Source organism: Carcharhinus amblyrhynchos, chromosome 10 (assembly GCF_965287045.1).
Source record: "Carcharhinus amblyrhynchos chromosome 10, sCarAmb.v2.hapA, whole genome shotgun sequence".
Lineage (NCBI taxonomy): Eukaryota > Metazoa > Chordata > Chondrichthyes > Carcharhiniformes > Carcharhinidae > Carcharhinus > Carcharhinus amblyrhynchos.
The window spans coordinates 78,118,756-78,130,003 of record NC_137333.1 but is presented as its reverse complement, the minus strand read 5'-3'; the positions used below and the strand labels follow the sequence as shown (position 1 = coordinate 78,130,003).

The 11,248-nt window shown below is 43.0% G+C and overlaps 1 protein-coding gene across 5 annotated transcripts in view; it reads right to left on the bottom strand.

Annotated features, from left to right (window-relative positions):
* Positions 1-5,278: 5,278 nt before the first annotated feature.
* The window catches only part of wdr95 (WD40 repeat domain 95), a 134,370-nt gene continuing 128,400 nt past the window's right edge, over positions 5,279-11,248 (bottom strand). For 4 of the 5 annotated variants that reach the window (XM_080197431.1, XM_080197432.1, XM_080197434.1 and 1 more), the window contains one exon: positions 8,545-8,881. In XM_080197431.1, the coding sequence (XP_080053557.1) occupies positions 8,671-8,881 (211 nt within the window). In that variant the 3' untranslated portion in view covers positions 8,545-8,670. Of the gene's footprint in view, positions 5,307-8,544; positions 8,882-11,248 lie in introns of those variants that run through there. The other variant, XM_080197433.1, reaches the window with a different exon arrangement.

The following is an 11,248-nucleotide window of genomic DNA, read 5'->3' as shown; positions in this document are numbered from 1 at the left end:
CTTTTATCTTGAGGCTGTGCCCCCTAGTCCTACTGTCTTCTTTGAGCGGGAAGAGTCTCTCCACCTCTATCCTATCCATCCCATTCATCAGGATAGGGGAATCCAAAACAGGAAATGAATGAAAGTCATGATCCATCTGAAGAGAATGTCAGTGACCAGCTTGTTGCAACTGTGAGCAGTAGAGTGGGTCAGGCCACACAAATCTCCCACTGACCCATGGACCAGAGGTGAAAAAACTGAAAGTTACTGTAACCTTAAGCGCTATTGGCATACAGTGGCCACCTTCATAGTTGGAGACAACCTCTGGCGCAGTTATCTGGCAATGTTAAGGTAACATTTTTCCGAGAGAGGTGGAGCATCCTTTGACTCTGGCTGCAGGATAGCGGCCTATTCTAGACCCTTCTGTCTTACACTTCCTGCTGGCTGTGCGTCTCTTTCCACAGGTTATTCTCTGGGACACTGTCTGTGAACACCAGCTGCCTCTCCCTTTAGACCCTCTTCAGAGAAGGTCCTACCAATGGAGTAGACAGTCCCCATTTTCAGAAATGCAGATGGCACTGTCTCGTGCACTGAAGTGTGTAATCGGCAGCTAGTCTCCAAGAAAGTTTAAGCCAAATTGCCTTCAAAAGAAAAATTTGCAATGCAAGAGTCCGGTAGAAAATGCTATGAACTATCAGAAATAAACCAACAGCAAACTCTTAACTGAACTCCTAACTGCTCTCACTGCCAAGGCGTGAGTCCACTTTTATCATGCTCTGAATTGAGCAATTATTAATAATGGGATAGCCACCTGTCAGTGTTCCCAGTGTGCCAACTGTTAAATCACACAGGCAGCATAATATTGTGAAGAGAGGTTCTAATTACCACTTTCATTGGTAGGCACATTCCCAATCACCCATCAATTGTAATAGCAGATAACATCCTAATAATGTCATAATGCTCCACTCAATTGGGTTAGATGTGCGTCCGATCCCAGAATATAAAGGCATAGTTCACTCAGTAACTTTAATGTCTACTTCTGCTCAGCATAGTAACTTGCAGCATTTTGGGTTAAATGCCAATTGTTTCCAAATCTTCTAGCTGCTTCCTGAAAATGATTTTATCTGAATTTCTGACATGTACAAAGAATACCCTGCTTTATCAATGACTTGATGGTGCTCAGAGTGTATGTATGCTTTCCGCTGAATAAGAGTGTTCCTGGGGTTGTAGTAAATATCACAAATGGTGTTGGTGATGGAAGAATCAAAGTTCTCTCATTATTTGCTGCCAGCCTCCATTACCTACAAAACAGCCTACTGGACTCCTACCACCATTGTATCAGACAGGGAAAATCAACTCTTTGTTGCAAACTAGCTGGATTCATTGGGGACCAAGTTATTTGGCCAGGTATCTGATACGCTGCAGCAACAATCTAACCACTATTATTAATTTGCATGGTCTCTATTGCTGCTTCGGTTCTCTTTAACCACTGCTCAGCAGGAACGGGACTCATCTGTACTGTAGGATGAAGGGGGAAGCAAGGTTCATTTTCCAGTCAGCTTCTACAATGCACCTATTGTGGCAGTCACAGAAATAGTGGCCTAGCAAACAGTAATTGACATTGGGCACTGGTGTGCCCCTTCTCAACATCAAGCTCCTGAATGGCCCAGATTTCTGGCTACATAATAGGTTTTCGACGTGGTGCTCAGGGGAGATTACCACAGACGTGTTCTCAGGCAGTATTAGAATAATGGATCAACTCATTCCAGACTACTGCCTTAGCTTTATAAACACCCAATGCACAATGACTAAACGCTGGAACATTTTCAGAAAGACTCCTGAAGCATGAGCATCATGCTCTTTGAAGGTTTGCGCATTCTCCCTGTGTTTGCATGGGTTTTCTCCGGGTGCTCCGGTTTCCTCCCACACCCCAAAGATGTGCTATTAGGCTGGTTGGAGGTAATAAATTGTCCCTAAATTAGTTTTCCCTCAATGTGGAATGCCATAAACATAGATAAGGGTCATGGGTGGTGGGGGCCTGGTAATGTTAAAATAGCGGCGCGGGCTCGTTGGGCCAAACAGCCTGTTTCCCAGGCTGTTTTTGTTCTTTGTTCTTTATTCAAAATGGTGAACCACTAAGCTCCCTCCTGGTAACAATCATGGAGCCTCTCTACAAATGCACCCAGGTTCTCGTGGGGGTCTATTTGGTGCTAACCAGAACATTTCCCTAGGCCCTTTAAAGATCAGCTTCTACCTCCTTAAACACGCCTTCAGTTTTAGAGTCAATTTATCACTTTGAGCGTATGCAGTTGTTTAAGGTCATCTTTTTCTAACCGGGTGCAATGAGATTGTATAAATTTCCCTTTTTGGCATGGGGTGGGAGGGGGGTTGTCACCATTGATATCCACTGAGAGCCACAACTCTTCGGTCATATTCTTAATTTCAGCAGGGAATAGAGGCTTATGCAAGGTTGTGATTATGACCACTCTTCTGGCTCCAATAGATGATTCTTCATCAATCCCTGTTAACCCTTGTATCCTGGTCTTAGCCTGTCCTCTGGCCCTAGACTGTGATAACATGCACTGCTCCACCTCTTCTATATGATAGGGAAATACCAGAGGGCAAAATGCTTTCAACCTGCCCTGTTTTTGGAGACAGCAGGCAGGAGTGCCCACTATTGCCCAACTTTGTACCTGAAGCTGTCTGATATTAAACACGGGACTGATGAGGTAGGATGCTCCCAAAAAAATTCTAAGAACCAAATCCACGTAAATACATTGCTGGTCCACTGGATGTGTTTGGGAAAGTCCTGACCACACCCTCCCCCCCCCCCCCGGCCCCTCCCCAACTGTTCTCAACTCCCAATTTCCCTCCCAGCACTGGCAGCCCCAATCAGTCCTGAGCCCCTGGCAGGCTGCTGCCCCCTCCAATCCTGATGGGCACCTCCTATCGCTTGGCCTCCTTCCCTTTGTCACCGCTAAATGCAGAGTGGCAATAGGATACTCCCACCGATCTCCCCCCAGATGCTCTGGCCCTGCCCCTTGGCAATGCTGATATCTTGTGGGCAGTGCCAAGCTGCCCCTGGACATTACCACCTCGCCCCTTGAGCAATACCAGTGGGCTAGGCTGGCACTACCATGGTGGCAATGCTCAGGGCCCCCCCCCCTCACCCTGTACTTCCTGGGGGGACTCAATGGTCCCCATTTACTCCGGGAGGATCGGTCCATCAGTGTCTCATTGATGGGGAACTGCTGTGAAACACTCTGAGGGAGGTGTGGGGGGAAGATGTTAGTGGGTCTAGAGACTGCAGTCTTTGTAACTATCTGCTTCCTATTATTTAATGTACTCTTTTCTCACATATTTGCTTTATCAGTGGCACCTTAACGAATGTCTTTTGGAAATCCCAGTAAACTACATTAACTGGTTCCCTTTTATCTACTCTCACCCTTATAAACAACTCAAAACAAGCACAACGGATCTTAGCTATTGCTCATCCGTCTCTAGTTATCCCAGACAGAATGCCAATCTTTGATCCTCTGTCTTAATCTAAAAGGGAAAAAAATGCCCAAGATGGAGAGGCTGAAAGCATCATGCTGCCTTCTCTAGATTTTTAACTGGTTTCCTGACTACTATAAAAATATACATATTGGGACCAAGACTGAAAGCAGAAAGCAGATGAAGAGGACAAGGAGGAAGAGAAAAGGACCAAGCAGTGCAATGGAGTAAATAATTGAGCAAATTCTTCCCTTACATATAAGCAGGAACCTCTAATACTTAGGTCAGTGCCTCTATTTCAACTATAAGGACAGCAGTCTTCATTATTGTGTAGTCAGTTTGAGGTCTTTATTCAACTGATCTTAAAATCTCTGTCTCCATAGGCAGAGTCTGCAGCCATTTTTTACTCAGTCATTCACTTTCAATCTGTTTCCTTTTTCTCTTAGCCCATAATTTCACTTGCAGCATGTGTGTGCTTTTCTTTTGTCTTTTTATTTAAATTTGCTTTTTTGCAGATATGTACATTTTTACGAGCACAGAAATTTGCACATACACATCAGCTGGCTTTTAAGCAATTTAGGCCTGTCACTCCCCCTACTGTTGGAATCTAAATTTGGCAAGAGCTTTTTTGACAAAGTCAGGTAAGATTTGATTTTTAAATCATCCAAAAAAGGTGCAAATTTCTCTTGTTTTCACATTTGCTTGGGATTAGAATTTTTTTTGTAAGATCACCCCTCAAGAGTCTACAGACGGATATGGACAGGTTAGGTGAATGGGCAAAAACTTCACAAATGTAATATGGTGTTGCAAAATGGAATGAAATGCACTTTGGTGGGAGGAATAAAGGAGCTGAATATTATTTAAGTGGAGATAAACTGCAGAAAGCTGCAGCACAGAGGGAATTGGGTGTTGTCGTGCATAAATCACAAAAAGCTAGATTGCAAATTCAGCAGGTTATAGGAAAGGCAAATGGAATGTTGCCTTTATTTCAAAGGGAATGAAGTATAAAAATAGGGAAGTCTTGTTAAAACTATACAAGGCACAAGTTAGACCACATCAGGAATACTGTGAACAATTTTGGTCCCCATATCTCAGGAAATATATACTGACATTGGAGGTAGTAAAGGTTCACTAGGTTGATCCCAAATATGGAGGGATTTTCTTATAAGGAGAGGTTGAGTAGGTTGGGCCTATACTCGTAGTTAAGAAGAATGAAAGATGACTTTATTGAGAGATATAGGATTCTCAGAGTGCTTGACAAGGTAGATGCTGAGAGATTGTTTCCCCTTGTGGATGGGTATCAGGACAGAGGGCATAAGCTCAGAGTGAAAGATCACCCATTTAAGACAGACATGAGGAGGGATTTCTTCACTTGGCTTGTAGTGAATCTGTGGAGTTAATATTTCAGAGAGCTGCAGAGGCTGGATCGTTAAGTATGTCCAAGGCTGAGATAGACATTTTTAATCAGTAAGGAAATCATGACTCATTGTGATTAGATGGGAAAGTGGAGGTGAGGATTGTAACAGATCAGTCCTGGTCTCATTGAATGGTGGAGCAGACTCAATGGGCTGAATGGCCTACTTCTGCTCCTATTTCTTATGGCTGCAGCAAGGATTAGAGATTGATTATATGTGTAACCAATGTTAATCTACTGACAGCTTTTGTATATTTAAATGAAACAGTATTTTTTAATATTCCTTTTATTAGAAAAGTGCAAAATTTCACAGTATCAACAGTAAAATACACCAGTTAATGTGCTTTGCTTAATACACAACAAAATAAATCCAGCCAGAAACAGCAAAAAAATTGCGGTCTTATCTTCTCGATTCACACTGCATTTGAATGAAAACAGTATCAGAATCAGTGGAACTAAAGAGGTAATCAGTATACATCCACTGAAACTTAATTTGTCTTAGCTGCTGTAAATAATATGTACATAAAATATACACATACGTTAAATACCAGTACCAGAGTTGAATCATGAATGCTGCCTAGCCTGCCTGAGGCTGATAAGATCCCAGTCGGGCCAATGGAGAACGCCGTTCTGTGAGTCTCGCCCACCCCGACTCTGGCGCGGATGTGGCAGCAAAATTCCAGCCAACAAAACAGACATCTGCCAGAAGTGTTAACACTTTTCACACAGCGTAGGAACTTGTCCAATTGTGACTGGATCAAGGAAATTCTGTGCTTCAACAATCTTATTGCCACCTCCAACTTTCTATTTTTTTATCTATAAAAGACCAGAACCTGAACCAGAATGAATGGTTAGGAAGGGTTGTGGTGTGTGAAGATTACTAGCTGAAGAATGAAGAAGATCCTATCACACAGGGAGGTCAAATTTCATCATCATCGTATCTTTCCTCTGAAAGACATTCCAAAGTTGTACTGATTTAAAGAGCCTACCTACGTTTCTCCAAACCTTACCGCTAATATCTGAAAATATCGTGCTGAGTATTGGGCACATTGAAAGAGAAATCTTTGGTAAGCATGTGAGAGATTCTCCACTTAGCTTCTGTACAAACACAGAATGTAAACAGCGCAATAATAATTTGGACTCATATGATAGTTTCATATAAGGGAGTCTGGACATGAGAAAAAGTAGACCAAATAACTGACTGCATTGTTAAAATGAGGGGTTCTAAGAAGTTTCTAAGATGGAACTAAATACAAAACAAATGAGGTTTAGGGAGAATATTCCAGATGCAATCCAGGTGACCTTATATATCGAGGCATAGAGCACGGAAATAGGGAAGTCATACTGAACCTTTCTAAAACATTGGTTTAACCTCAGTACTATCCTGTCTAATTCCAGGGGGGTGGGGAGGGGAATACTTTAGGAAGAATGTGAAGGCATTTCAGAGGGTTCATGGGATTCCAGGGATGAGGGGCTGCAATTACATATTTAAATCGCAGAGACGGAAAGTTAAAATGACATTTGAAACAGATGTTTGATCTATGAAGGGTCTGGACAGAGAAGAATAGTAATATAGGAAGAATGCTAAAGAGAGTAGAAAGAATGTTAGAAATTAACACTTAGCAATTAAGCTGAAAATACACTGAGAAAGGCGAATGAATTACAAGACAAACGATGGATGCTGTAATAAGTGGACTGGAAGATTCTAGGGTGGAGCAAGGCAAGTTGTGGGTATATCCAGGAAAGAATCTAGCTGAGACCAACATCTGTAGAAGGGACTGATAAGGCATTAGTGTTGAACAGGGTGTGGGAACCGAGAGGAGGAAACTGCAGAAGGCAATTGGAGATCAGGAAACTGAGGAAGCTGAGAGATTTGGCTCAAGAAAAATTGCAAAAAAAGGACCAAAAAGCAGCCATCTGGGTCAGAGGTACTCATATCTAGAGAAACGGCTAGTACTATCTGTATGATTGTGTGCTACAATGGGAGCTTTAGATAACATAAACAAGGTGCCACTCTACCATAAAGATATGGAGGCTTTGGAGAGGGTTCAAAAAAGATTTACCAGGATATTGCCTGGTATGGAGGGCATTAGTTATGAGAAGAGGTTGGGGAAACTTGGTTTGTTCTCACGGAGGTTGAGGGGCGACCTGATAGAAGTCTACAAGATTATGAGGGGCACGGACAGGTGGATAATCAGAAGCCTTTTCCAGGGTGGAAGAGTCAATTACTAGGGGGCATAGGTTTAAGGTGCACGGGGCAAGGTTTAAAGGAGATGTACGAGGCAAGTTTTTAACGCAGAGGGTGGTGGTTGCCTGGAACGCACAGCCAGATGGGATAGTTGGGGGGTGGGGGTTGGACAAATACATGAATAGGATGGGAATATCTGACAAATTTACTGGAGTTCTATGAGGATGTGTCTAGGGCGGTGGATAGAGGAGAGCCGGTGGATGTGGTCTTTCTTGATTTTCAGAAGGCGTTTGACAAGGTACCTCACAAGAGGTTATTGCAGAAGGTCAGGGGACATGGAGTTGGGGGTAGGGTGTTAGCTTGGATAGAGGACTGGTTGTCAAATAGGAGGCAGAGAGTGGGGGTCAATGGGTGCTATTCGGATTGGCGGATGGTGACTAGTGGAGTGCCCCAGGGGTCGGTGCTGGGGCCTCAGCTATTTACCATTTATATAGATGATTTGGAGGAGGGAACCGAGTGTATGGTGTCGAAATTTGCTGATGACACCAAGATTGGTGGAACAGCAAATTGTGCGGAGGGTGTGGAGAGTCTGCAGAAGGATCTAGATAGGCTGGGCGAATGGGCCAGGAACTGGCAAATGGAATTTAATGTTGGCAAGTGCAAGGTCCACTTTGGTAGGAATAATGGTAGGAAGAACTATTACTTACGGGGCGAAAAACTGCAGCAGGCGATGGTGCAGAGGGACCTCGGGGTCCTTGTGCATGAGTCGCAAAAACCCAGCCTGCAGGTGCAGCAGGTGGTCAGGAAGGCGAATGGGATGCTGGCCTTCATAGCGAGGGGGATTGAATATAAAAGTAGGGAGGTCTTGCTGCAGCTGTATAGGGCATTGATGAGGCCGCAGCTGGAGTACTGTGTGCAGTTTTGGGCGCCGTACTTACGCAAGGATATTTTGGCCTTGGAGGGAGTGCAGAGGAGGTTTACTAGGCTGATGCCAGAGTTGAGGGGATTGAGCTATGAGGTGAGGCTGAATAAACTAGGTTTGTACTCGTTAGAGTTTAGAAGAATGAGGGGAGATCTCATTGAGACATATAAGATGATGAATGGGATGGATAGGATAGAGGTGGAGAGACTCTTCCCGCTCAGAAAGGATAGTAGGACTAGGGGGCACAGCCTCAAGGTAAAGGGGGGGGCGGTTTAGAACAGAGTTGAGGAGGAACTTCTTCACTCAAAGGGTGGTGAATCTCTGGAATTCTCTGCCCATTGAAGTGGTGGAGGCTGCCTCGCTAAATATTTTTAAGACGCGGGTTGGTGGGTTTTTGATAAGCGAGGGGATTAAGGGTTATGGGGAGAGGGCGGGAATGTGGAACTGAGCCACGACAGATCAGCCATGATCTTATTGAAAGGCGGGGCAGGCTCGAAGGGCTAGATGGCCTACTCTTGCTCCTATTTCTTATGTTCTTATGAATAGGGGGATACAGTCCCCGGAGGGTTTTGTTCAGTCGGGCAGCATTGTCAGTGCAGGCTTGGAGGGCGAAAGGCCTGTTCCTGTGCTGTAATTTTCTTTGTCCTTTGTGCAGAGAAAGCCTACATATGGCTAAGCAATTCCTTCGGTAGAGGCTGAGAGGTCAACTGTACTCTCTTTAAAGCAAATGGTGAGAAAGGGATCTGTTTTTGCTGCTGATATGTCAGGTTTCTCACATGCAATTGGGGCATTAGAAACTTCAAAATACTTCAGGGTATGATAAGCAAAGGGGCCTCCATGGTTCAGTGGCTTATTCAAACTCTGGTATCTTTCATGTCGAAGTCTACAGAAAAAAGGGAAAAAAATTAGCATTGCCACAAAACAGAACTTAATTCATAATAAAACACATAGCAAAGCTACAGGAATACTTTATGAATATAATTTTTATACAAGCGGATGAATATTGATATTTTGTGGTTAGGTCCCAAATGGTGCCAAACTTTTTTCTAAATCTCTGAAACAGCTGACTGCCTGCTACTTATTAGTAACTTGCTGTTTGTACATTATGTTTATTTCAGGCAGTACCTTTTTATCTATACAATAAACATAAGGATTTGTGTTAGAAATTGTATTAAAAGCTTTATTACCCATTTCCACATGCTTGCTACCTGGTGCATTATTAATGACTCAGTATTCTAGGCATCAGATATGCAGGCTAGTGTCTCATGAATGCAAAGACAGGGTCCTAGGATATCAGCCACGACTCTCACCAACTTTTATAGATACACCATAGAAAGCAATCTTTCTGGTTGTATCACAGCTTGGTAAGATTCCTGCTCTGCCCGAGACTGCAAAAAAAACTACAAAAGGTCATGAATGTAGCCGAATCCATCATGCAAACCAGCCTCCCATCTATTGACTCTGCCTACACTTCCCACTGCCTCAGAAAAGCAGCCAGCATAATTAAGGACCCTGTGCATTCTGGACATACTCTCTTCCATCTTAATCCATTGGGAAGTCTGAGGTCACATACCAGCCAACTCAAGAACAGCTTCTTCTCTGCTGCCTTCAGACTTTTGAATGGACCTACTTCACACTAAGTTGATCTTCCCTACGCCTAGCTATCACTGTAACATTAATTCTGCATTCTCTCCTTTCCTTCTCTATGAATGGTATGCTTTGTCTGTATAACATGCAAGAAACAATACTTTTCACTGTATACTAATATATGACAATAATAAATCAAATCAAACCATGATGTAAATTTTAAGTAATCAGAATTGAGGTCATCATGAATACTAAACGATGATGATGTTGTGAAATGTCCATTTAACCTAAAGTGAAACAAAGCTTTTTGAGAAGGGATTGTCGAATTCCTGATAATACCACTGTTCTGCGAAATGCCCATGTAATCTGTTTTGATTTTTTTTAATTTGATTTATTATTGTCACATGTATTAGTATATAGTGAAAAACATTGCTTCTTGTGCGCTATACAGACAAAGCATACCGTACATAGAGAAGGAAACGAGGAAGTGCAGAATGTAGTGTTACAGTTATAGCTAGGGTGTAAAGAAAGATCAGTTTAACGCTAAGTAAGTCCATTCAAACATCTGACAGCAGCAGGAAAGAAGCTGTTCTTGAGTCGGTTGATTTGTGACCTCAGACTTTTGTATCTTTTTCCTGACGGAAGAAGGTAGAAGAGAGAATGTCCAGGGTGTGTGGGGTCTTTAGTTACGTTGGCTGCTTTGCCGAGGCAGCGGAAAGTGTAGACAGAGTCAATGGATGGGAGTCTGGTTTGCGTGATGGATTGGGCTACATTCACGACCTTTTGTAATTCCTTGCAGTCTGGGCAGAACAGGAGCCATACCAAGCTGTGATACAACCAGAAAGAATGCTTTCTGTGGTGATCTGGAAAAGTTGGTGAGAATTGTAGCTGACATGCCAAATTTCCTTAGTCTTCTGAGAAAATAGAGGCTTTGGTGGGCTTTCTTAACTATAGTGTCAGCATGGGGGGACCAGGACAGGTTGTTGGTGATCTGGACTCCTAAAAACTTGAAGCTCTCGACTCTTTCTACTTCATCCCCGTTGATGTAGTCAGGGTTGCCATTAGGGGAGACTCCCAAATAGAACTTCACTGACCTCCTCATCAATTCCTCTGTGGATTAAAGGGCTCTGGATACATTGGCAACTCCAGTTTTCCCACTAATCTGGTAAGTTGCTATTTACTCAACTTTGTGTTTTGCTCAAATCCATTGAATTTCAGTTGCATGTTGCAAATCTTTCGGGTAAGACCAAACCATAACAAATGTGACATTTATGAGCAATTGATTCACTTGAAAAATGTTGGTGCGCTTGGAATCATTTGTTTCATTGAATGGTGCCATTTTACTAAAAAGGTTGGGAACTAACACTCTGTAGCACTGTGTTAATCCTATATCACTAATGGTTACTCTAATGGTTACTGGTTTCCTTAAAAGTATCATGAAAATTGTCTTTCTCATAATATGAGCAGCATTCTCATAACATCAAAACAGTGGTTAGCACTACTGCCTCACAGTGTCAGGGACTTGGGTTCAATTCTGGCCTTGGATGAATGTCTGTGTAAAGCTTACGCATTCTCCTAGTGTCTGTGTGGATTTCTTCCACAGTCCAAAGGTATGCAGGTTAGGTTGATTGGCTATGCTAAATTGCCCCTTCGTGTCCCAAAA